Source organism: Rousettus aegyptiacus, unplaced genomic scaffold (genome assembly GCF_014176215.1).
Source record: "Rousettus aegyptiacus isolate mRouAeg1 unplaced genomic scaffold, mRouAeg1.p scaffold_m13_p_8, whole genome shotgun sequence".
Taxonomy (NCBI): Eukaryota; Metazoa; Chordata; class Mammalia; order Chiroptera; family Pteropodidae; genus Rousettus; species Rousettus aegyptiacus.
This window is the reverse complement of record NW_023416311.1, coordinates 15,220,481-15,246,868: the sequence shown is the minus strand read 5'-3', so window position 1 is coordinate 15,246,868 and position 26,388 is coordinate 15,220,481. Positions and strand designations below refer to the sequence as shown.

Sequence of the window (26,388 nt, the reverse complement as noted above, 5' to 3'; positions counted from 1 at the left end):
CAAGCAGAACCCCCTCCCCATGCTGGGCTCGTTAGTGCGAACAACTCGAGAGGGGCTGAGAGGACGCACCCTTCCCCTGGCCCCCCCCCCCACCACTGTGGGGCTGACCTGCGTTGAGGCCACACAGGCCCAGTGGAAGCTGAGTGGTGTTTGGTCCCCATCCTCCAAGTTGGGGTCGTAGGACTTGCTCCCATCCAGTACCAAGTCCTGTGTGTTTGACCACACTCGGTACGAGCCGCCCTCAACGATGGGCACTAGGCGCTCGGGGGCCACTGTCACATTGGCTTGGATGCTCTGAGCCAGCGGTGTGTCCCCAAATGACACCACGAACACAAAGCAGTAGTGGCCCACAGGCAGCACCAGGCGAGGCACGACCAGCTGGGGCCGGCTCACGTCCACGCCAGGCAAGGCCACACGGGTCATGCGTCCAGGCCGCTGGCAGCTGGTGGCACGGTACACCTCCCAGTGGTACTCGGTCTGGTATGTGACACAACCGCGCAGATCGACGTGGGCCTCAAGGTAGTTGCGCTGGGAGCGCCGCATCAGCACTTGGGGGGGCAGAGCTACCTCTACCTTGGGCTCTCGGCAGGCCAGCACGTGGACAGTGACAGTGGCCTGTGCCACAAAGAAGCTCACCAGGTTGGAGGCATTCACCTCCACACGATAGTCCCCGGGGTGCAGGTAGGAGTGGTTGGCCCACGGATCCTCTGTATCCTCTGCCAGGGCCCCGTCCCCAAAGTCCCAGTGGTAGGCCACATGCCGAGCACTGGGGCTTGTGACAGCCTCAAACCGGGCTGAGCGATTGGTGAAGCAGCGGCCGCTGCGCAGTGCCACGTGCTGGATGATGTCCTGGACCTCAACCACCAGCGTAAGGTTCACACCACCTAGCTCATTAAAGGCACGCACGTGGATCTCTAATAGCCCCGCAGCCACCGGTGTGTAGGTGACGTCACGGCCTGACAGGATGACCAGCGAGTCCCCCTGAACTTTCTGTAAGGAGAAGTACCATGCATAGGCAACGCGGGATCCCCGCTGTACCCGGGCTGTGAAGTTCTTTTCAGTGCCTGTAGCGATGCCTGGCTCACAGCAGTTGGGCACCTGGAGCCCACCCACAGCCTCCAGCACCAGTACGTGCACCTGTGCCTGCGCTCGGCTCACATGGTTTTCAGCCTGGACGCTCACCGTATAGTCCCCAACCCGGGGAAAGCTGCGGGAAAAGTGGGGCCCTGGGAGTGCCTCGAGGCTGGCCCCGCCAACCTGCAGGCGGAAGCTGACGGCTGAGCCAGCGGCTAGCAGGATCTGAAAGTGGACCAGCTGTCCAGGCTCTGCCACTTTGTTGCTGGCCCACAGCACCAGGCCCACGACGGGTTCCTCCACTGTGAGGTTGTGTGTGGCTACGACCCAGCTGACTGCATTGGAGGCGTTGAGCTGAATAGAGAAGGTACCAGCACTAGGGAAGACCACAGCAACATGCTGGCCGTGCCTGTTGCCACCTGGAACAGCCCAGCACCAGCTCACATTGGTGCCCGAGGCCAACTGCCCCCAGAAAGGCACAGTGGAGCCGGCTACCACAAAGCTGCCATCTAGCTCGCCAGCCCTGATGCTGAGGCCACTCACAGGCACCTGCACAGCTATCTCGATGGTGGTGTTGATCCAGCCCAGCTGATTCTTGGCTGTGACTGTGACCAGGTACAAGCCAGGAGTGGAAAAGGTGTGGGTGGTGGATGGCTCTCGGGTCTCCCAGCTTAGCCCTTCCTCCAGGGACCAGGTGTAAACAACACCGCTACCGCCAGCCAGCTCGGCGTAAAGGGTGACAGTTGCATTGACAGCGGCCGGGTTTGGGGAGGCAGCCATGGCCAGCCACCCCATGGGCTCCACAAAGTACACAGTGCGGTTGGCCAAGGCACTGCCCAGCATGTTGGTGGCCCGCAGCTGGACAACATAAGTGCCAGCCTCAAGCACAGTGAGTGAAAAGGTTTTACCACTGCCAGCCAGGGTTGGGCCACTGTCCCGCTGGGCAATCCAGCTATAGGAGATGTTGGTGCCATCCCTGACCACAGCTTGTAGTTGAAGCGTGCGGTTGGTGGGGAAGCAGCAGCCACCACCGCCACCAGCCACCTGCAGCCCCTCAATGCGCTGCAGGACGTAGATGAAGATGCTGTCTTGGGCGGCACCCACCTCATTCTCAGCCGTGACGATGATGTTGAAGGTGCCCACGGAGCGGAAGGTGTAAGAGATAGTGGGGCCCCCAGGGATAGGTGTGCAGCGGTCACACAGCACCCAGGAGTAGTGCATGTCGCTGCCCGCCTCCAGTGAAGTGCTGAAGCTCACACTGCCATTCAGGGGCACCACCGTGCGGCTGGCATTGACGCCAAGCCCCCGCACACGCTGCTGTACTGAGACATTCAGCCGGGCCTCACCGCGACTCACTTCATTCCAGCCTGCCACCCTGAGAGTGAAGTGGCCCGTACTGGTGTAGGTGTAGGTGACTGCAGGGCCTTCAAGTCGCCCGCCATCCCCCAGCTCCCACAGGTAGGTGGCAGGACGCCCGCGGCCCACGGTGGAGAACAGGTAAGGCTGCTGCAGCTCCAGCGCACGGGATGCGTTGACCCTGATGCCCACGAGCTCCACAGGCTCCTGCACCTCCACGAGTGCCGAGTCGTTGGCAGCCGAGATGTTGTTGGACACGGTGACTGTCACCAAGTAGGAGCCCACGTCCCAGTAGGTGAATGTGGCCTCAGGGCCGCCAACACAGGGTGTGTCCTCAGTGCCAAAGTCCCAGATGTAGCGGTAGGTGAATGAGGGCCAGGTGAGGGCTACCAGCCGGGCCTCATCTCCAAGTCTCACAAATTGCCTCTCAGGCAGCAGAGTGACATTGCCCACCTCGGGCTCCACGCACACACTGGTGAAGTAATGTGCCTTGTTCACACGGCTTGACAGGATGAGCACCAGGGGCAACGTGCCACTCCGTGTGAAGTTGTGCATCACTGTCGGATCCCCCCAGACGGTCGTGTTGGATGAGCCGTCCCCGAAGGTCCAATCGAAGACATAGTGGGCAGGGTCCCCAGTGACGTGGGCCATAAGCTGGGCCTGGGGTTGCACAGGTATGCAGGCCGTAGGGTCAATCCACAGCACCTCCAGGACGAAGACCTGCACAGGCAGGCTCTGGGCCAGGTGGCCAGCAGGGCTCGATGCGTCCACAGTCACCGTGCAGTTTTGCGCCTGCAGGTACACGTGCTCTACCACGGCCTCGGGGCCCGTGAGCACTGTGCCATCCCCCATGTCGAAAGTCCATGTGACGTTGTCGCCTGACTCTAGCGTGGCACTGACCACCACAGGCATGCCCTGCTCCACAGCTGGGCTCAGGCTCACGGCCAAGCCTCGGAGCTCCTCGAAGATGCGGACACTGGTGCACGCCGCCACGCTGCTTACTGTGTTGTTGACCTCCAGGTGGACGTGGTATGTGCCCCTCGAGGTGTACGTGTGGTTGATCATTGGCTGGTGCTGTGTCACAGCTGGGGAACCATCCCCAAAGTCCCATGTGTACAGGACACCCCCAGGTGAGGGCAGTGGGTGTGGGGAGAAGGTGACGGGCCGGCCGGCCACCAGGACAGCACTGTCCACAGCCACGGCCACAGCAGGCAGAGTGGGGCGCACACTCACAGGCACCAGCTGCGTCAAGTTCTCGAACGTGTTGGACACAAGCAGGGTCAGGTTGTACTCACCTGAGGGACAGGCCCAGAGAGGGAATGGCACTGGGGCCACTGTGCCACCTGCTCGGCACAACCCCTCCCATACCCCATGAGGGCTGCTGGACACGGGAGCCTCTTGGGGGAGCAGAGCAGTGCCCCAGTCAAAACATGAATGGAGAACAACCTTGGGTCCCACCACGGGGGTCCTCATAGTGAGGCATGTGTGGGGCACCAACAGCACAGAGCAAGATGTGGCTACAGCAGAAATGGCAGAGTGGACTGTCTCCAAGCATGACTGCACTCAGATTAACAGAATGCGTGCCAGTGTCGGGCAAGGATCGTGGGGGCCCTGCTGTTTACTTTGCATCCTGTGCATGAAACTTCTGGAATTTTAAAAGTAACTAAAAGGCGATTCTCCTTCTCCTCAAAAAAAGGCTCAGAAGAGGGGACAGGAAGGGACAGAGAATCTAGTTTCTGACCAGCAGCCTCGAATCATAGAGTTCAGCAGCCTAGTCCACCCTTCACCCCTGGACACCCTCCTTCCCCCTAGAGTAAGGCCCCAAGCGGGGCTGGCCCCAGGGCAGTGGCCCACCCTCACCTGGGATAGTATAGGTGTGTGTGGTGTTGTGCTCCACTAGAACCTGGGCCACCATGGGGTCTGGGACCTGGAAGGACTCATCATATGGAGGCTTGAACTGGCCGATCATCTGCTCCCCATCCCCAAAGGTCCACCTGCCAGAGAACAGGGCAGGCAGTGAGCAGCTGGGGGATATGGGTGGGAGAGGCTGGCCACTCTCGTAGGAACATGCCCTGGCCTGGCTGCAGTCACTCTCTCCTTGTACCTCCACTCGGGGCACCACCCAGCCCTGAGGCAGCCCCCACCCCCTCCAAGATCCCACATTACCCAGCACCTCCTAACAAATGAGGTGGGGGACTGCAGGGTCTGGGCCTGGCACACTCACAGAAAGGCCACCTCCACAGCCGAGTCTACCAGCACAGTGGCCGCGACCGCCAGCGTGGCATTGGGGGGCAGCACGGTTGGCACTGCAGACACCTGTAGGCCCCGCATCCTATGCATCCGCTCCACAGTGACGTTGTAGTTCACAGTGACATTGCTGACGTGGTTGGTGGCCGTCAGCTGTGGAGAGAGGTGGCAGTGAACAGGCTGCCAACTAGCTGGGTAGCAAGGCAGTGTGGGCAGAGCCCCACCCTGCACTCACCCATGGCTGCTGCAGGGTCCTCGGGAGCAAAGGAGAACAGAGGGCAGAGGTGAACACCAGAAGTCTGCCCCACCCCCACCCTGCCCTCGTCATTCCCTCAGCCCCCCACGCACCGAAAGCTTGAAGACAGCAGCACTCTGGTAGATGACATTGAAGACCACATTATGGAAGGTCAAAGACTGCTTATCATCGATGGTCCAGCGGAAGACCACATCTGAGCCGGCCTCCACCATGGGGCTATACCTCTGCGAGAAGAAAAGAGCATCAGCTATAACCCTGCCCCAGCCCAGGGTCTTTGGAGACTAACTCTACCCTGAGCCTATCTCTACCTGCTTGGACATGCCTCCCCATGGGCTTCCGGCAACAGAATTTGGAGACTCTGTGATGGGGGTGAAGGAGGGCCTCAGGGCTCACTCTTGACTAGAGAACCACATGGTACAGGACTGAGTCACACCTTGACTTCTCTATACGTTTCCCCACCTGTCATCTCTGGGTCTGGACACCCCTTCCGGACCACTTAGTTGGACTACACAGGGTGATTTGGCAATGCACTTAAGTCTCACAAAGACTCATGGCTGGATGTTTACCTGCATCACCAGGGGAAGCTAGGGGACAAAACTGTACAGTAGCAGGACTGTCAGAAACAGCCCTTCCAGAGGCCCCTGCGCAAATGGTGCAGGGTGGGCACCCCAGGCCAGAAACAGCCCCCTCCCCAGAAAGGCATGGACAGTGGCCCAGGTGGCATCAGACTCCACCTCAAAAAGCGCTTACTTTAGCCAGGTGGGAAGACAACAGGAACCCAGAAAACACACCCAGGCTTGTTGAGGTCAGATGTGGGTGAAGAGTTTGACAATTTCATGAAATGTGAGAGTGAAAAGAAATGTTCTAGTGATGACTTTTCAGTAATTTAGAAATGAATGATCAGTCTAAGGAGCCTACTAACAGGATCTGATCAGTAACTGAGCCCCTTGGCCTAGCAGCCAAGTTCCTTTCTCACTGGGGAGGGGTCACTCTCTGCACAGACACCTTGTCTCAGGAGGGGTCTGGACAGACCTGCAGCCACACTCACCACCAGGACACCCTGCAGCACGCGGGCCTCGGGGCTGGGAGTGGCTCGGAGGCCACAGATGGGCTCCTCCGCCTTCACCCACAGGCTGAGGTTGGCCTGGCCGGCACTGTTCTCCACCACCACCTCCACTGAATGCTTGCCCTCACTGAGCCTGGGCAGCGTCAGCACAGAGAACAGGGTGTCGTTGGCCTCACTGGCACAGCTGGGCACCAGAGCAACCACTGAATCAGGGCAGGTAGCCTCGAAGGGTGCACTGATATTGTCCCCAGGCCAGCGCACTGTGGCTGTGGCATTGGAACCGGAGTCCACCTGGAGCACCAAAGTTGAGCCATTGGTGGACATGTAGAAGAGGCCATCATGGGGGATGGGATAGATGACCCGCAGCCCAGCCACCGGAGAAAGCACGTCAAAGCTGCAGGACAAGTTGCGCCTGGACACACTATTGCCCACCGAGGCCCGGACCTCATAGTGTCCCGGCCGCTGCAGCCCTGGGTTGGGCCTCACGCCCAGCAAAGGAGTGAGCCTCTCTGTGGCAGTAAGCAGCCGCAGGGCACAGGCCTGGCCAGCCCAGCCAGCCTCCAGTTGGGTGGGCAGGCAGGCCAGCCAGGCTGAGGCATTGGTAGAGAGGTATGAGGCCTTGGGGCCTGGGTGGCCGAATGCTGGCGTGCAGCGCAGGAGGGCGCCTGGGCCGGCATCATGTTGCAAGCCTATGAGGTCACCAGGGAGGAGGGGGCCATCCTGGCCACGGAAGGCAACCTATAGGAGAGGGAGGTGGGGCTGTGTCAGGTCCTCACAGTGGACCACCACTGGTCAGGGACCTGTAGGGGAGCACTGAGCCAGGGGCTCCAATGGGTGGGCAGGATCCTCCCGGGGTAACCCAGAGTTGCTCCCCAACATGGGTCTCAACACTCATCTATCACACTCCACCAGGCTTCATGGGGTCCCACCCAGGCACTCATGCTAGGGACAGAAGGGACAGCCTCAAATAGAATACACATGGGGCAGAGGAGAAGATGCAGGCAGGCATGGGGCTTTCCCAAACAGGGAGGGACTTCTGAGGAACACTATAGCCAAGACCTGAAGGACAGGAAGGAGCTACCCATCCCAAGAGAGGTGAACGGAGTCCTCAGAAAGCACACTCAATAAGTACACAGGCCCTGGGGCGGGAGCGTCTCATGTTAGGAGATGAGCGAAGGCTCTGACATGGCCAGACGTGGGCAACGGACTGGGCAGGAGGCCTGGTGGGCTGTGCATAAGAATCTGCATTTTGCTTGTTTTTTGGGGAGACCCAGATCTTGGGCGGCTGAGGGGAACATGGCACCCAGGCCAGTGACACACACCGAGTACTGGGCAGGGGGACCCGCAGGCACAGAGAAGAGAAACTCCCTCCACAGTACGTAGGAGGCCCATGGCCCTGATGTGGACCCATTGGCACAGGTCTGAAGGTGGCAGGGGCTGTCCAGTGGCAGGCAGATGTTGGATTTGGGGCACCAGAGACCCTCTGGCGTGCACGCAGGGGCTGGCTCAGTCCTGTTATTTAGGGACCTACTCTCGGGCTTGCTGCTATTTTCTGAGGCTCCTGCAAGGAAAGAAAGGGTGTTGGGGCCCTGATTTGCTAACAGACCACAGTCAGGGATGCCCACTACTACACGAGGTCCTGCCAGGCAGTGTCCCCAGCCCCCATCACTTCCCTACCCCTCTCGACACTGCTCCCCCCACCACACACACCCAGGGAGGCCCCATCTAATCTGTCCTTGGGATCCCAAGCATAAGTCTGTGTCTTTGTGGATCTCACCCTGTCCACCCTAAGGCTGGAGACCAGTCTAGTGGCCAAGAGATCAGCAGACATGATAGCATGGAGAGGACACCCAAGTCTCCCAACTCCCACCACCAGGATGGGGTCCCACCTGCTTCTCCTATAGGTCGGTACACCTGCAGACGCATCTGGACAGGCCGGCCAAGTTCCTGAGTCCCAAACTCCGCAGTAGTGAGGAAGGCTTCGTGGTTCAGGCCTAGGCCAGGGAACACCATCGCCTGGTGGAGTGGGAGTGGGGCGAGAGGGGTGGAACTCAGTTCCACAGACCCTGGGCCCAGCCCCGGTCGGCCAAGAGGGGAAGGAGCCACAAGATGGGGCTTCACGAGGCCCCCGTGAGTTTCACTCAGGAAGAAGTCAGGTCAAAACCATCTGTGTGCAGCGGGACCCCCAGCACAGTTTAAAAAAAAAAAAAAATCAGACATGGAGAGAAAAGACTCAGGAGCCTCAGAGCTCTCCTGGATACTGGGATGGGGGCTTTTCCTCCCCACAAGACAGCATATTTTCTAAACCATCTCTACTGGACACAAAGGATGTTAAAGAGACCCAGAAAAAAAAAAAAACAGTTTGTTTTTAAAAGAGACACACAGCAGCCAAGGTAAGCATGATCTCCAGACTATGTCCTGAAGCAGGGTCATGGCCAACCTACCTCGACGAGCTCCTGGGGGGCTGAGAGCGCCTCCTGCTGAGCCAGGGGTCTCAGGGGTTCCTGCAGGTCTCCACTTGGCGCCCCCACAAGGAAGTTCTCCGAGTCCCACACAGGCCCTGGGGTGGCAAGTGTGCAGTGAGGCACTGGTCCCCGGCCAAAGAGGAGAGTGTCCTGGCAAGGGCGGGGTTGTGCCACCTGGCGGCAGCCCCCAACTCCTTCCACCTTTGCCTGTTTCTTACAGTGCGAGCCCAGCTCAGGAAGACAGTAGGTGCTCAGCAAACACCTAATGAACACTGACTGGCTAAGGAGCCTTGGGGGGAGGTAAAGGGGGCACTGTCCTAGCCAAGGGTAGGAGGAGCTCCAGGGCAGCCAGGAGACTGTTTTTTGAGGGGGCAGTTGTCCTGGTCCAGGGCAGAAGGCACTCCCCAGCCCCCCAGTGGCCCCATCGCACCTCCAGGCCGCAGCTCACAGACATAGCTATGTGACGCTGAGCACAGGTCCGTGTTGCACTGCCCAGCAGGTCCAAGCCTCACACAGCGCTCTGCTGTGGCGGGGTGTGGCTCCCCGGGCAACCAGTTCTGGCAACTCTCCAGGCTGAAGGCCTCACCCTGCGACAACGTGCCTGCCTCAGTGCCTTCCACAGCCGAGAAGCCAATCCACACGTCCAGGCTCCTGCAGATGGTGGGGAGGGTAGAAACTCAGGGGGCTCCCTAAAGATGCGTGCCTTTCTACCCACCCTCTCTCTGGGGGCAGGCTCCTCACAGCAGCCTGTCGAGTGGGCTCTGTCCCTGTTTCTGCTTTCCGGATGGGCAAACCAAGGCTCAGAGATAAGACCTGGCAAGACCTAGTGCCCATCCAGACGCCCACACCATACAACCAGGGGCCTAGCCAAGGAAGCTCTGCCTCGATCAGACCCACAACTGTGCCCTGTGGGGAGGCCCTGGGTGTAGCATTTGGGAACCAAGATACCTACAAATCAGCCCCCAAACGGGCTACTCCCCACACCTCTGCCAAGGTAGAAAGACCCTCCTAGAAACAGGGCTTATAGACACATGGGAAGGGATGGATACAGGGATAGACAGAGGAACAGAGGGACAGGCAAGAGGACAGGGATGGATAGGAACAGACATAGAGACATGCAGAAAGACAGACAGAGGAACAGGGATAGGCAGAAAGAAAGTGATGGACAGGGACAGGCCGAAGAAGAGGGACAGATACAGGCACACGGAAAAAAAAATGAGGTGCTGTGTTAAGAGCCAGGTGATAGGACCGAGCTACTGCCCACTAACTGGTGACCCTGGGCAATGACCTTGACCACTCCAGGCCTCAATTTCCCCTTCTTGACACTGAGTATGTACAGGGTATGCTTTCACAGTCTGACTGACCCCTTCCCACACAGGGATGAGGATCTGGCCTTCACCACCACACCCCCAAAAGCCATGGCAGGTCCTGAGGCCTCTCCAGCCACTCCCACCTCTCCTCATGACAGGGTTCTGGGGATCCCTCCAAACCTCTCAGCCTATTGGGGGTGGGGGCAGGCACCTGGTGACCCGGGAGACCAAGAAGTGCTGGATGGCAGGGCTGTCCACCATGGCTAGGGCGGCCCCGGCCCAGGCCCGGCACTGCTCCTGCGCCTGCAGCCAGGCCGCCTTCTCCGCCACCAGGCGGTAACAGTGCCCATTTCCTGGGAAGACCTCGGTGTCGGAGGGGCACAGCGGATGCACCACTGGGGGCCGGCGGGCAGAGAGATGGGGCATCAATGTGTGCCCACTCTGCCCCACCTGCCCCCAACCCTGGGGTGATGAATAAAAAGGGTGGTTCAGGCCCAGTGGCAGGGAGGCACCCACCTTGGGCCGGCTCCTCGTTCAGGGCCACAATGCTGTAGGTGGCCTCCAGGCCTGAGCCACCACGATTTCGGATACCAAGCTTAAGGGTCTCATCGCTGTGCACTGAGGCTGGACATACTAGCTCCAAGGCAGCAGGAGCTGCCTCCACTTGCACTTCTGTCCCTAGCCTAGCTGAGCCAGCCCCCAGGGTCAGCACAGCTGTCACTTGATAGTGCCCAGGTAGTACATAGCGGTGAGTGGCAGTTGGACCAGTGATGTCCACTTTGGGGGAGCCATCGCCGAAGTCCCAGTGTGTGGAGCTGATGGGCAGTGAGGCAGTGACATGGAAGGCTGCTAGCTGGCCAGAGGCCAGGGGTCCTTGGGGCCCCACCAGGGTGGTCCCTGGGGAAGCAGGGAAGACATTCTGGAGAAGGGTGGGGCCCCTGCAGGCAGGGGTATGGGGCAGCGGGGAACCAGAGCAGAAGGGCAGGCAGGCGGAGGAGGTGTTGGGGGGTTGGGCCACCCCACACAGGCAGTGGCCCCGCTCTGAGAGGGCTGCGAGGTCCTGGCCAGAGGAAAAGCAGAAGGCGCTGCAGGCCTCGGGCAACAGCGGGCCCTCATGGGCAGCTGAGAAGGTCACCAGCGCCATAGCGCCCAAGCTGTTGTTGGGGAGGCAGGCAACATAGTCCTCACCTAGAAGAGACAGACGGCTGCCTCTCATCTCCCATTCTAAATCCCAAATCACCTCCCACACTGTCCCCCAGGTCCAGAGGGCCTTCCTGACCCCTACCCAATCAGTCTGTCTCTGCCCTGTAATTATTTGCCAGTGCATCTGTTCCCTAAGTTCCCATCGACTACACCCCGCCCCCCACCCCTGATCCCAGACTGGCGATTCCTGAGCGCCTGTGGGGTCCCTCCTTGGCTGAACTGCCTGCAGGGAAGGACCAAGCTGGCTCTGCCACACCCATACTCACCACAGCCACTACCAGACAAGGGGACTTGGAGAAGGGGCCGGCCAGCCAGGGGGCCAGGCCCCGCGCATGTGGCCGCCTCAGGCTGCACCACACGAACCTGCTGCTCCTCTGCCCAGCGCGGCAGCCATGCCAGTCCACAGTCACACTCCAACGGGTTCCCGCTCAGGTTTCTGTAGGAGAAGCAGGGCCAGGAGCTCAGCGGATGGCAGGGCAGGTGTGCAGGACTAGGCCTGAACCCCCTGACAGGTACAGCCTCCTACTACCCCTGTGGCAGCTTGCCGGGCCCTGCTCCAGCAGGCAAGCAAATGACCCAGGATCTGGTCTCAAACTAGGGAACAGGTATAAAAGGCCAGGACAGGAAGGCAGAAGATTGTTGGGAGGGCCACAGGCCCAGCCACTGACACCCACCAAAAACAATGCAACTTACATTTCACTTAAATTAAATAAATTAGCAAATGTTCCTTCTTCTAATGTAGAAATCCTGTTGTTGCTTATGTCCCTGGAAGAAAGGGGATTTGCCAGGATCTGAGGGATGCCCCAATAACCACAATGGTGACAAGTAGCTGCCACGTGCCCATCCATCGGAATCCCACAGCTGTGCTGAAGAGTACACTCACAGCTCTGTCAGTGCCGAGAGGTTCGCCAGGAGCCCAACATCCAGTGCCCGAAGCAGATTGTGGGAAACATCCCTGAGGAGCAAAGCAGTCACAGGTCGGTACTAGAGCCCTAGGCAGGGCACAAAGCCGACTACAGGCTCATCCCAGATGCTTCCCAGCATCCCCGCGCTATGGCCTCCCATTCTTGGAGGTCCCTATTCCCAGGGCCAGAGTGGGGAATCGGAATGAACTCTCATCTGGGGAAACAGAAGCAGGAGAGGGCTGGGGCCCCCACTCATGCCCCGTCCCATTCCCCTCTCTGCAGAGCCACGGCCCTGCTCTGTCCCCTGCCCCCTGGCCAAGCAGGACCAGTCCACACCACAAAGGGAAGACTTCCCCCGCCTCCACACAGGGTTTAGAACACACCAGGATAGCCCAGGGGGGTGTCTCCTGGGACAAGGGCCCAGCTGCTGCCAGCTGGGGGCAAGGGAGCTCTGAATGTCCCTGAATAACAGGAAGGAGGACCCTGTGGACGACCCCGTATCATAGCGATGATGACATATTAAACCTCAAGATTAACACATGAAAAAAACCCCCACATGGCCAACTAGATAACGTATGGGTGCCATGGGAAGCATAACTGGGCAAGAACCTCAGAGAAAGGTTGAAACATTGATTGACACTGAAATTGTGCTGCATGTGTTGGAGTGGATGGACTAGCCAATGAAAGCAATGAAACAGTTACCCTGCAAGAATCTGGAGAGGGAGAGACAGGACTGACACGTCGAGGACACGTTCTTTAGCCAACAAACCTATTTTCCCACCTGGCCCAGAAGTAGAAGTCACAGTCGCCCCTGACCATCTACCGATTCTTAGACCACCCTGACTTGGTAAACACTTCCAGTAACCTGACCCACCCCACCCTCCTTGTCCACTCCTCAGGCTCTAAGTCTGTATACCCCGCCACAATAGTTTCCAAATAGATGAGGCCTGGGCCTCCCATCCACAAGCCTCTGCCCTTCTAGAGGTCACTACTTGTCTTCTGATGTCCCAGAATACCTCCTCTCACCAGCCCTGTCTTCCCATCATCAATGACCACCCAGTCATGCAGATACCAGAGGTCTACCAATACCTCCAGGCCTGCCAACTCAGCTCCTAAAATACTCAGCCTTTCCCCCCAATCCCAGCTGCGGCCTGGTCCAAACCCCCATCTCTTGCACCTGCTCCTCCTATCTGAGCTCCCATGGTAGTCCAGATTGGGGAGCACTGGGGTGGGGGTGGGGGGTGTCCTGAAGCCCAGCTCCCATTCGTCACTCTCTGGAACAGGCCTTGCTTTCTCCAGCCTACTCCGAACATAGCAGGAACTTACTAAGAACAGGCTGGTATGAAACGGGGACCTCCTGGGAGCCAAGGCACTGAGCTAGGCCCCTGGGCCTCCACACATGCAGGCCCCAAGGACATGGGGGGCCGGGGGAGATAAGGCCCCAGGGTTTGGCAGGCTGAAATCCATGGCACAGTCCTTCTACCCAGCTCATGATGTCCAGGACCACCTTGGAACCAGGCTCAGGAAATTACCCCCACCCCAGCCCCTGACCACTGCTCCTCCTTGGAGACCTGCTGACCACAAGGGGCCTCATGGTGACCAACACCCACAAATACTAACTACCTGCCAAGGTCAGGGGCTGGGGGCTGTACCTCAGCTAGGCTGCTCCTACTGTCCTGGCTCCCAACATAGGCAGGGAGCACCTGAGGGACTTTTAGAAGGGTATCACTGGCCTTCGAGTGACCAATGTGGGAAGACAAGCCTAGAGGGGTTCCTGTCCCCTTGTGTCTTCCACTAAGGGGGTGTGAGGAGGTGGACTATGGGCGCAGTCAGCCAAATCCTGGGAGCCAGTTCTCTCTCTCCAAAGTGCAGCAACCATTGGGGGACTCAGTGCTGAGCGGACGGCATGTGGACATGGAGTGCTCAGCGGATGCTGGCCTCAGCCTGCCTGGGGAGGCAGGCCACAGGCAGCCTCAGGAGGAGGATGTGGGCGGCAAGCGAGCAAGACTACAGTCCACTAGTAAATCAGGGGCTCCACAAGAGGGTCTGCTAGTAGAACCTCAAACATTATTAGACGAGCTGGCAGAAAAGGGGGTGGGTGGGTCCTCCCAGTGGTGGTGAGAACTCTACAAGACTGGACTGGGGTCCTATGAAGTGGAGGAAGCACTGGGAGGTGACAAGACTCATGTCATCTTCCCAGACACCAGGGATAGGGCGAGGAGGAGTGATGCCCGCTTTAAAAAAGAAGGAACATGTGGTCTCTCTCAGCACAGGCCAAGGCCCTTCACTGCTGCACACAACAGTGTCCACAGCTAGAATGCTGGCATGTCCATACTATCCCCGGGGAGGGATGGGACAAGCTGGACCAAGAAAAAGCAGCCAGAGTCCTATTCCTTGGTCAATGACATCCTGGAGTTCAGTTACACCTAAGTAAGTAAATTCCCAGTGGCTGAATTAAGGACAGTAGTAGAATCTGTGCCTCTGAGAATAGGGCTGCAGGAACCAAGAAGCAACAGCCTTGGGGAGTATGATGATCCAGAGAGATGGCCTTGGGGGGACAGAATGGCAGCACAAGCGTGAGTGCAGGCATGAGACACAGGCTAAAGGTGCCAGGAAGAGCTTCCCAGCCCAGGCCTCGAATAGAAGAAAGAAAAATCCCTAAAATGTTTTTCTACATCTGTTTTCTGAAAAATTCATCATGAGTGGCAGCTGCTGGATGCCACCTGTGGTGCCTGAGAAACCAGGGTGGGATGGGGGCAGGTCACCCTAAGTGTCCCAGCTACTTGGCCAGCAACCACCTGCCTAGCGAGACACAAACAGGCTCATTGGCCCTTGGCTCCAGCATAGCCTTGAACCAGTTTAGCCCTCTGTCTGGCTCTGCCTAGCCCAGCAGCCCCATCAAGATTTCCCCACATGTGCTGCCCAAATGCTCCCTGTATGCCAAGCCCCCGAGCCCCTTTTCTCCAATACTACCTGGTCCTAGCTGGCCCATGGTGCAAAGCATATGACAATGAGCCTCGGGAATCCTGCTGGCAAAACTACCCCCCTCCCCAGAGGGCAGAGCCAGGGGCCACGACACAAGCCCCACAACTTCCCCCTTGTGCAGGAACATCTGCATGGGGTAACAGTGTATGCTGGGAGGGATGGGGGCCAGAGAGGACACTGGAGAGGTCACTGGAGGGGGAGTCACTAGGAGGCGGAGTTGCTGGAAGGGGACATGGGTGGAGTCCTCATCCAGCTCCATAGCTCTGAAGCCCTGAACAGCCACTTTCCACATCTCCATCTGTTTTTGCCATCACTGTTCTGGGGGAACGCCAAGGTGGCCACAGGCCAGCCTCATATCCCCTCCAGCCCCTCGGGCTTCCTCTGCACCCCCCCAGGTGACATCATCATAGTCTGAAGTCCTGCCCCCACACTCGGGGGTGGAGAGGACACAGCAGGCCCAAAGAGCAACCTACAGGAGCCCGCACAGTGGGCAGAGGCTGGCCAAGCAGTTAAGCTGCCAGTCACACAAAAAGAGAGCCAGCAGCCTGGTTGGACAGCACCCTGAGAGGTCCTGGGCCAAGCAGGGCCCACCCGCTAGGACGGCTGAACATCCCCCCTCCCCAGATACCTGCAAAGCTCAAGCCAGTAACTTCCAGGGAACCCCCTCCTCCCAGACCAAGGCTGAAGAGGTCAGGCCTGCTGGGCCTGGGAAGAAGGGGTGACCTGGGGACAGGCACACAACCATGACAGCACAAGACACATGTCACCTTCCAAGGAACTGGGGATAGGGCTAGGAGGGGTCTCACTGTCTGTAGCACTAGACATGACCCCTATGGTCAGATATATGGGCTCTCACACCCAGCTCAGTCCTCTACTGTCCCCTTTTCTGTTTGGAGAGAGGCAAGTGTGTTAGGAGAAGAGAGGAGACCCCTGGTCCACCTCACAACCTGAGCTGTCCTTCTCCGACCCCCACGGTGCCCAATAATCATTGGAAAGCCCAGTCTATCCCCATGCAGGGGTAGTCCCAACTCCCCCTGCTTTCCAGATCAAACATTCTCAAGGGGAGGGCACCAGCCTTCCTTGGGCCTTCATCCTTGAACTCAGGGCTCAGGTACCCAACAGCGCATCCCTGTGCCTCTGGCTCTGATTTTCCTGATGCAAACAAGAGCTGAGGCAGGGGGATGCCTGCTTCTACCGCCAAGCTGAAGGTGCCCAAGATAAGGTACTGGGGGCCCCCTACCTGATGGACAAAGGCAGCTCCCTCTACCCTCCCCACACAGAGCTCTGCCCCTGCTTACATCCCATGCTATGAAGAGGGGATGGAAGGGAGGGGAGGGGAGGGGAGAGGACAGGAGTCTCAGGGCTCCAGCAGGGCAAGATGGAAGAGGGCTGAGACTATAAATGTGAGTTGGTGTTAGAGGTGGAGGCCAAAGAGAAAAACCTGGAGACAGCAGGTCTGGAATATTCCTTGGGCATAGCTGAGGAAACAGAGCCCCCAGACAAGCCAGGACCCTGTTCTGCAGTCCAAAGCCGCCTGTTTCCTCTTCTGCCAAGCAGGAGAGTGGCCTGGGTGCCCACTCCCCAGTCCAAATGCTGGGCGGGGTCTGGGGGCCAGCTGGAGCCCCCAAGGAAACATCTGCACATTCCAGACGCATATGGTCAGCGACGGGGGCCAGTGCCAGGCCCCAGCCTAGCACCCCCACCCCGATGCTGGCCGCCTCACTGGAAACAGAGCTTGAGAATGAGCTCTGGAGGGGCCGCCTGCACATGTTATGTAACCTGCTCCTCCCAATCCAGCAGCTGTCTCCTCCCTCTGACAGGACCGCGCAGCGGGTGGCAGGCATCCCACTCCCCATCCAGGGCCCAGGACTCTCCACCTCCACCTCCAGTCCTCCTGGCTCCTGAAAATGCAGCCTCAGTGGGCCCTGCTGCTGTGAGCTGAACCAGTCTGTCCTTTCCCTGGAGGCCCCACAGGCTCTTAGGAAAAATAGTTTCCCCTTGGTCCAGCAAGGGGGATACCTAAGATGCCCCCTAGAAAGCCAGACCCAGGCAGAAGGGAAGAGAGGCCACAATGCTAGTCTCGGGCCCCTCAGGGTACCCCTTCCAACACCTTGGCCCTAAGGCCTGACAAGTATCACCACTTGCCAGCTCACAACCTCACTAATGGCTTCTTTCAGCGCCAGGGACAGGCGGCCAGGAGCTCAGCACCCGCACCAGTTTGAGTGTAATAACCTCATTCTGTTTTCATTCCCTTCTATTTATGGAGAGTGAGGCTAGCTTCCAAGGCCGGAAATGATGACGTTTAAATTAATAAATTCAAGTTTTGGAGAGAGCTGATTTGAAGAAAAACATGCGGAGATGAGCTGGGGAGGTGGGCAGGATGCAGGCCTGCCAGGGAAAAGCAGCAGGGAGGGCCCACCAGAACCACCTCAGATCGATGCCCAAGACACCCCAACCTGACTCCAAACTAGGGCCCAAGGAATGAGAAGCAAGATGTCCCTCCACAAGCTCCAGGCCCCAGGGCACTGGACCAGCAGGAGGTACCCATTTCATACGGCATTTTGTGGGGCTCCCGCATGGAGCTTTGCCATCCCACAACTGAACTGTCACCAGGATGAAACTTGGGTATCTGATGCGTTGACTATGCCTGTCTGCCTGCCTAGGATGCCCCTGGGACCACAAGCCAGAGCAGGGAGAAGAGCCTCAGGCAGAGATGAAACTAGGGGTATACTCCATAGCCTGGCCCTGAGGGTGGGTGTTCTGAGATCAGCTACCATGGGGGCATTAACAGACCAGGGTGGGGGCCAAGGTCTGGGAAGGAGGAGGCCCACTCAGGAGAGGGGCCCAGCTTACCTTTCCACCTGCAGCTAGAGATTTGGGACCTCCCTTATAAGGTAAAGGGAGGAAAAGGATCAGTACTTGGGAGCCCCAGGGTACTGCACTCAGCTGATATGTCCCTCTGAACTCTGTCACAGCCAGCCAGGGCAGAGGCTGTCCCACCCCCTCGACAGATGGGAATGCTGAGGTTCAGGGAGGTCGCCCTCCTCAACCCCACTTTTGCCTCCTCAAAATCTGAAGAGTAAAGGAGAAAGGCAGCTGGGGCTTTCCCTCCTCTGGCAGGGAGATGGCACAGGGCCTCTGGCTTTCCAGGGGAAGAAGTATCAGTCCAGTGTAGCCAGCAATCCCAGTACCCACTTGCTGCTGGGCATGGCCAATGGCATGACCCAGCCTGATGTCAGGGCTACAGGGTAATTTGGAGGCACAAGCCCCTGGAGTTACCAGTGCTATTAGCCTTGTCCTGAGCCCTGGCCATCCTTCTCCTTCCTCGACAAGAAGGAAAAGCTGGCTCTGCCCTGTCTCGGGTGGCCCCACGGGCTACAGGAGTGGGTTCTATGCCTTCAGGGCATGGGAGCTGTTAAAATCAGGGTCGCCACACTTTGCCAGGCCTGAGCCCACAGGGTACCTCAGGGAGAGAAAGAGCCCTACCCACCTTGGCTCCCAAATGCAGCCCCCTCACTGGCATCAGCAGCTGGGCACCACTGGGCCCCTTAGCAGAGACCGCTGCCAAGCCATAAAGAACGAGGTGTTCCGGGAAAAGGACGTGAGCTGCATTTTCCAGCTGCCTTTCACTCAGCAGCACCCCCGCCTCACGCGGCCCACCCCATGGAAGCTCCACCGCCTTGGCCAGCTCGAGATGCAGGCACTCAGTACTCAGGGCCAGGCCCAGTGTGCCTGAGCCCCGATGCTGCTCACCCCAGACAGTGGCAGGAGAAACAGGATGTTTTAATTCCAGAATGCACATTGGGCTGGGCTCACTGGGTTCTCGCTATTGGCGCAGGCCACCACACAATGTTCCAGAAAAGAAAACCTGTATCTCCATCCAAAATGGCTTCTTTACTGGAAACCAAACCTCAGCCAGGGTCTCCCTCTGGGGCTAGGGTCTCCACTCTCCCTACCCATGTGGCACAGGGGCAGCTGGGAGGAGTTCCAGATGGGATCATATCTGGCAGCACTGCCCATCCCAGCCAGTTGTCAGAGGTGGACCCAGGGCATGGCCTATGGAGAGAAAAGGAGACCCCAATAGAAAGCCTACAAAATGACACCCTGGCCTCTAGCCTGTGGGGCGGTGGGGTAGGGGAGCCAGAACTACAGGATGAGCCAGCAGAGAATCAGGTAGGAGAAACAGTCTGGTGGGCACCAAGTGCACCTTCTCTGAAAGCACCTGCACCAGTTAGTTCCCCCAGTGAAATCACAAAGATGTGCCATTTGTGCGACAGCTGAGGTGGCAGCAGGGCCGATGTGCTACGGGGGCACTGAGCAGCCTGCATGCTCACAGGCTTCAAGGGTGCCATGTCAAGAACAAGGTACACACGAGAGCTCACAGCACTGTGTTCATACCTCATAACTCCACTGTGTTACATATTCCTACTTGAATGCATCAAAAACACAAACACTTAAAACTGAGATAAAAACACAAAAGGAATGTTTCAGGCATGATGAATCCAGACAGCCGTGTGGTCCTGTGTTGAAGGCACCTCTGAAATCAGACCGGATGGCTTCTGGACGTGGGGTCTCCCTGACTGGGTGCTAAGGGGTGTGCAGGCGTCTGCCTGCTCAGACTGTGCTTCTCCTGTCTGCTTCGGTGTTTGGTCTCAGTAACAATCACTGGCAGGTGTGCACTAGCCTGGGGCATTTCTCCTCAGGCTTTCCTGTCCCGTCTGCTGTGCAGCACAGCAGGTCGTTAGGAGCCATCTCTCCTGGTGACCAGTACCTGGGGACAAGGTGATGAGCTCTGAGAACATGATGGGGGAGAGCCACCTCAGCACCATACACCATCACCTCTGAAACCCCACACCCATAAAGCACATCCACTCATGGTACCCATTTCATAGGTGAGGAAACTTGGCCAAAGTCATAAAGAAAGTACAAGACTGAGATGTGAACCTGTCTGACCCAGGACCTGAGTCCCCTACTCCTGGGCTCCCATACCTCCCTCCTTGAATCAGACAGGAAGTCAGGAGGAAGGACCAGAACAGAAACGGCAGAGGAAAGTGCGCAAAAGCTGTTAGGAAGAGTATGACAGGGATGAGCAAGCATCTGGGGCCTGAGTCTAGAGCCTACCCAGTCTTACTTGGGGATAGACACCCCCATTGCTACCTCTCTATGGTTTTACAAGCCAGGTTGCTGGTGCTGTACCCCAGGCCACTGCATGCAGTTGCTAGGATATGCCCCAGCACATGCTGATGAAATCACCTCTCTGCTGCAACTTGCCAGCCATGTGACTCTAGGAAATGACTCAATCTCCAGGAGTCTCAGTATCCTGTTCTGTATAATGGGCCCAAAAGTGGTGCCAACCCCACAGCATTGTGTGAGGCACCCTAAGACTAAGAGCAGAAGGGGCCTAGCACGGAGCCTGGCACTTGGCAACCATGGAGGGAGAGGATGAGGCAGTGGTGGGGAGGGGGCCACCCCCCTAGGTATTTTCCTCAGAGATTTGTTCTTTTAATTCAGACATAATTCACATACTATAAAGTTCACCCTTCAAAAGTATACAATTCAGTGGCTTTTAGCATATTCTCAAGGTTGTGCAACCATCACCACTATCTAATTCAACATTTCCATCACTCCAAACAAAAACCCCACGCTCCTTGACCATCATCCCCTCAAACCCATCCCTCACCCCAGCTGTAGACAACACTGGCCTGCTTTCTAGATTTCTCCATGAATTTCCCCATTCTGGACATTGCATATCAGAAAAGTAATTCGATATGTGGCCTTTGTTTCTGGCTTCTTTCACTTAGCATCAAGTTTGTAAGACTCATCCATGATTGTAGCATGTGTCAGTACTCCATTCCTTTTTACAGCTGAGTAATATTCCACTATATAAATAGATTGCATTCTGTTTACTCATCTGCTGATGGATACTTGCATCGTTTCCACATTTGGCTACCATAAATAATGCTGTTAAGAATGTTTGTATCCAAGTTTTTGTGTGGACATATATTTCATTTCTCTTAGGTAGACACCTGGAAACAGAATTGCTGAATCCTATGTTTAATCATCTGAGGAATTTCCAGACTGTTTTCCAAAGGGCCCATTCCGGGTTCAACATCAGCAACAGAGGAGGGTTCCAATTTCTCCACATCCTCACCAGCACCCATTATTGTCTATCTTCTTGGTGATCACCATACCAGTGGATATGAAATGGTATCTCATTGTGGTTTGATTTGCATTTCCCTGAAAGCTGGCCATTAAACATCTTTTCATGTGCTGATTGGTCATATCTTTTTTGAGGCTATATCTGTTCAGATCCTTTGTCCATTTTTTAATTGGAGCATTTGTCTTTTTAGCAGAGTCATGAGAGTATTTTATATATTCTGGCTACAAGTCCCTCATCAGATAGATGATCTGCACATGTTCTCCACCCTGCAGTCCCCGTGTGGAGGACCACATACAGAAGGCTTATGTACCTTCCTGTCCACAGTTCTGGCAAATTTGCATTCCGTGTCTCATCAGGAAACTAACATTACATGCGCATTTTTAGTCTGAATTCTCAAGTGCCAGCCTTGTGTGCAGCTCAAGGAACTTGAAAGTGAGGCCAGCTGAGTGTGCTGGATGCCCGAGTCCTCCCAGTACCCACTATCTTCAAGTAGCAGCCAGTTTCTTTCTAGAAAACGCCAAGCACCACTCTTTCCTGAATCATTCAATGCTGTCCCCACCTCCTATCCCTCTATCTGAGACTCTGCCAGGCTGTCCCTTCTATCTGGGAAACTCTCCCCAGCCCTTGGATGACTCCTATGCAAACACTGAATCATGGTTTCAATGTCACTTACAGTGGGGTCCTTCTGGGCAGCCCCTCCAAAATGGCCCCTGCCCCATCATCTGTGTCTTTGGTTTAACAACGGCTCCCCAGTGATAACTGAAGCCTCAGAAAGGTGGGCCTTGAAGATCCCAAGCACAGGACCAGCATACAGTGGTCAGGCCTCCAAATGCCAAGGGCTCACGGAAGGGCCCTAGGGCTCCTCTGTGGCCAGCCCAGCCCTTAAGGCAACAATGCATGTGGCACCTGAGGTCTAGCATATTATGCACACACCAGGCCCAGGCCAAGCCCAGGGGTCTGTCCCTCCCTCAATATCCTCCCCACTCTCCTATTATTTAGGGACAAAGGCAAGGAAGGGCAAGGCCCTGACTACTCTCAGCCAACAGAAGACCTTAAGGGGCCCAATATCTTAATCAGTGAACCAAGTCCCTATTGAGTCCCTGTTCCAAGCCTAGACTCAGACTCAACATATGCATGAGACAGTACATAAAACCCAGTATGGGCCTCTGGCCAAAATTAGCAGTACACAACACCTGAGATGTGGTCAGCCAAAATCACCCTCACCTGAAACTAACTGATCAACAGACCACACCTGGAGAACCACTTTAAGAACTAAGAACTTTCTGCAGTGACAAATATTCTATCTCTGTGCTGTCCTATGCAATACAGTAGCCACTGGCCACAAGTGACTCTGGAACACTTGAAATATGACTTGCCCCACAATGGAGCCATGGACCCAACTGTCAATCTACAAGAAACACAGAGGGCAGAGGGACACATTGGATGACACCATGGAGGTGACACAGAAATGCAACCCTATCCCTTTAACAAACTGCATGAGGAAAAAAAAGAGATGAAGGGGAAGCCTATACACCAACAGAGATTTAAAAGACGCCAATTAATTGTATTGTGTGGACCTTATTTGAATCCTAATCCAAACTTCCTAAAAAAAAAAAACAACAAAAACAAAAAACAAAAAATCTGAGACAACCAAAAATTTGAACACACTAGACATGTAATGAGATTAGGGTGTTGTAGGTACGATCATGGTGTTGCCATACACTCCAAAGTGCTGATAGATCAAAGAATAAGATGCTGGAATTTAGTTCAAAAATGGGTGGGGGTAGAGGGGCAGGACAAGCAACAGGGCAACAGGGTGGTGGGTCTGTGAGGTTCACACTATTCTGCTCGCTTCTGTATATGTTCAAATTCTCCATAATAAAGCTTTTTAAAAAGTCACAATTTTCAGGCTGCCAACCCCCTGCAGCATCAGTTAACCCAAGAAAGAGTGGGGTCTGGGAACCTGGAATCCTCCCATAGACCAGCTTCCCTCCCAGGTCTAAACATGGCTGTCTTGTACCACCTCAGGCTGGCCAAAGGGTCTCAAATGGAGGGGTGGTTGCAAGACACTGATGACAGAGGTACTAGGCCCAAGGCCCTCGAGGAAACTGCTAGATCCCCTGCACATGCACACTCTCACCCAGAAGACTCCCTAGCTTCTCTAAGCTCAGCCATTCTCCCTTGGAGAAGACTCACCTATTTCCCTCTCCCTGAGGAGGGAATATGCAGGGTTGATAGGCAGAATGGCCCAGGTAGCCCATAGAGTACAGATGAGGAACCAGTGAGGGCCTTACCATCTGCACCCAAAGACCCAGTTTCTCATAGGTCTTCACCCCCAGCTTTCTGGAAATTTCAGAAGTAGCTCTGAGGTGTGGAGAACATGGAGTCTTCTCTACTCACTATCCACTTGCCTCCCAGGGTCTCGATGCACACTCAGAGGGGCCAACAACCCTGGCAATCCTGCCAGTTCAAGCTAGGCCAGGCTGCCAGATCTCAGGACTTCCAAAACCCAGGAGCAGAGCCTAAGAGGACACATGCAAGGTAATAGGCTCGGGCTCCATCACTGTCTCCAAGAGCTGCCTGAGCCCTGCTGCAGGCCTCAGACCTACTGGCATTGTTTATTCCCTGGACAGCTTCTGGAAGCCACCTGAGACTAACCAGCAAGAGCTAGGCCTAAATCCCAGGGGCTCCCAGCCCACCAAGGACAGAGGTAACCCTACCACAGCATCAAGAAACAAGGGGTGGGGTGTGTCTAACATAATTATAGGAGTGCTAGTGACAGACAGGAGGCTCATCTCCACTGACACAACCGAGATGGCAAATGCTTCAGTGATCAAGAAGCAAGACAATAGGTCCAGAGTGGTCTACATCGCTCCTGGCTGACCCTGGAGAACCTGCTTTTCTCCCAACCCCAAGTCCACCCAGCAAAGCCCCAAGAATATCCAGAGCACTCAGGAGAAGCACCCACCCCTACCTCACCCCACCCCCAACATCCAAATTCACCTGAACACTGACCACTGGGCCCCTAATTAAAAGTGGCCACATACTGGAGTCACTCAGGGAACAATGTTACAAAACTGAATGCCAGGGCCCACCTCCAGATTTAACAGTCTGGCCAGGAAGAGATGGAGTTCTGCCTTAGGTGCCTGGAAGTGCCCAAGAAATCCAAATGGGGCCAGAGGGATGTGGATTAAGAAGCCCTGAGCCTGCCCCTAGTCCCAGAGACAACTGTCTGCAAATCTCAGTCCCCAGCACTTTTCTCATTCCAACTCTGGGTCCTGGGCACCTCACAGACAAAATCAGTTCTACCATGTACAACCAGCTGCTATTTGGTACTTGTGCTTGAACAAGTTACATCACCTGCATCTCAGTTTTCTCATCTGTAAAATGAGGATCTTCACCGTACCTCCACCTCAGAGTCACAGAGAGAGTTAAGCATGATGACCACAACCAGAGTTAGGCACAGTACCTCACTCAAGGAAAGCTCTCCATAAAGGATCTTATTACTACTTCCAAAATTCAAACCTGACAACAGCTCTTCAGCGTTTTAAACCCCTCTGTGGCAACCCTGTTCACTCACTGTTCCCAGGAAAACATCAGAGCCCTAGACAGGACACCTGAGACTCTTCGGGACCCATGCACACCTCCCACTGTGCCCCAAATCCCTCATATTTCCCCTGCAGCTGCTACACTTGAGGTGTTCCCTACATCTACACACCACCAAGTCTAGCCTCCAGGTCGTTGTACACATGATTCCCTTCTCCATTCCCTTGGACGCACCTTCTTGCCGGTCCTTAAGTTTCAGACCAATTCTTAAATATCCATCAACCCTTGTCCAGTCACCTCTACTGAGAAGCCTTCTCTGCCATCCCACACAGAGCTCTTCACCTCCTGGCTTCCTTCTCCTGGACTCCCATGTGCAGGGGATCATCAAGCCAGGCTGCATCCTATTAGTCTCTAATTAGAGTTTAAATGTTTGCAGTCTCCCTTCAGAGACCGCCCTACCCCGCCCCCGCACGCTGCCACAGGCCCCCTATCAGCTCACGTTTGCAGAGCCCCACCGAGTGGGATGTCTCTGCTTTCACAGAAACCGGGATTGTTGTTTCTCTCTGTCCATGCTAGGCGGGCTGACAGCCGGCCATGGTCTCAAGTTTTCCTTATTTAGTCGGGCGGACCTCACAACGCTGGAGCTTCGCCCTGGGAGAGGCCTGGCCGGCACTCCGTTTCCCCTTCTAGAGGCCTGGGACGCGCCCACGCCCTGCGAGGCCCGCCAGGCCGGCGTACTGCCCGGCGGGGCCTCTCCCACGAGGGTGCAGACGCGGTGAGGCCTCCCCACGCCCTGCGCCCCGCCAGGTCCCCACAGCCCCTCAGTCCACCCGCCCGCCTGGCGCCATGACAACCGCCCGGCCCGCGTCGCCCAGCGGCAGGATACTCACAGTGCGGTGGCGTCTGCGGGGATGCGCAGCGCGGGCCCGAGCGTCCGCAATCCGCGGCCAGAGCAGTTGACGCGGCAGGCTGCGCCGGGCGCTGGACCGCAGAGGCAAGGGGGTGCACAGGGCCCGCAGCCGCGCCCGGGTATCCCCGCCAGCGCCCCGAGCCACAGGCCCAGGCCCAGGGCGAGCGCCAGGCGGGCGGGCGGCATCGTTAGGGCAGCGCGCGCATGGCCCCAGCCCGGAGCCCGCCCGGCGCCGGCGACCGCGGCTCAGGAGGGGCCCATGGACTGCATGGTGGGGCGCGGGGCAGGATTTAGGGGCGGCCGCGGCCTGTCTGCCTGTGCGACGCTCGCTCGGCGCTCGGGCCCGGCCGCGTTCCAGGTCCACGGCCGCCCGCTCGCGCGCTCTCGCAGCAGTGCGGGCCGCCGCCGGCTCCTCCTCCTCCCCGCGCGGCGGGGAGGGGCGGGACGGGGCGGGACGTCCTCAGGTCCCGCCCCCTACGCCACAGAGTCTGGGAGAGGTGGCGTCCTCAGGCTCCGCCTGCGCCACCGTGTCGGGCGCGGCAAGGGAGGGGCACCGGGGGTGTGGTGTCTTGAGGCTCTGCCCCTCCTCTCTCTACTGTGGCTGCTGCGCGGGTGGGCGCGAGGGGCGGGCGTCCTGAGGCGCTCTGCCTGCTCGGGCTGCGCGCGCTCGCCTCAGTTCCCCGCGGCGTCCGAACCTCGGAGACCTACGCAGTCACCACAGTCACAGCCCTGAGAACACCAGCACTAGTAACCACCGCAGCTGGAGATCTCCGGGCGCCTGCTACGCGCGCTCATCCACTCCCAGCACTTCTGTGCGCCTGGCGTACAATAGTAGTCGCTCAATAAATACACATCGCGTCCTCTCAGAGGGTTCCGCTGGAGCGCAGGCGAGGTGTGACTGCTAG

General features: G+C 57.0%; 1 protein-coding gene across 5 annotated transcripts in view; it reads right to left on the bottom strand.

Moving 5' to 3' along the window:
- The window catches only part of PKD1 (polycystin 1, transient receptor potential channel interacting), a 43,977-nt gene extending 18,106 nt beyond the window's left edge, over positions 1-25,871 (bottom strand). For 2 of the 5 annotated variants that reach the window (XM_016136553.2, XM_016136555.2), the window contains exons 1-15: positions 25,464-25,669; positions 11,861-11,932; positions 11,671-11,742; positions 11,244-11,413; positions 10,291-10,962; positions 9,986-10,169; positions 8,895-9,115; positions 8,444-8,559; positions 7,889-8,015; positions 7,322-7,560; positions 5,982-6,737; positions 5,026-5,157; positions 4,655-4,830; positions 4,291-4,424; positions 109-3,725 (exon numbers count right to left, since the gene is read on the bottom strand). In XM_016136553.2, coding sequence (XP_015992039.2) covers positions 109-3,725; positions 4,291-4,424; positions 4,655-4,830; positions 5,026-5,157; positions 5,982-6,737; positions 7,322-7,560; positions 7,889-8,015; positions 8,444-8,559; positions 8,895-9,115; positions 9,986-10,169; positions 10,291-10,962; positions 11,244-11,413; positions 11,671-11,742; positions 11,861-11,932; positions 25,464-25,669 — 6,894 coding nt within the window. Of the gene's footprint in view, positions 1-108; positions 3,726-4,290; positions 4,425-4,654; positions 4,831-4,912; positions 4,922-5,025; positions 5,158-5,981; positions 6,738-7,321; positions 7,561-7,888; positions 8,016-8,443; positions 8,560-8,894; positions 9,116-9,985; positions 10,170-10,290; positions 10,963-11,243; positions 11,414-11,670; positions 11,743-11,860; positions 11,933-25,463 lie in introns of all 5 variants that reach the window. The other 3 variants (XM_016136554.2, XM_016136552.2, XM_016136556.2) reach the window with 3 other exon arrangements.
- Between the last annotated feature and the right edge of the window lie 517 nt (positions 25,872-26,388).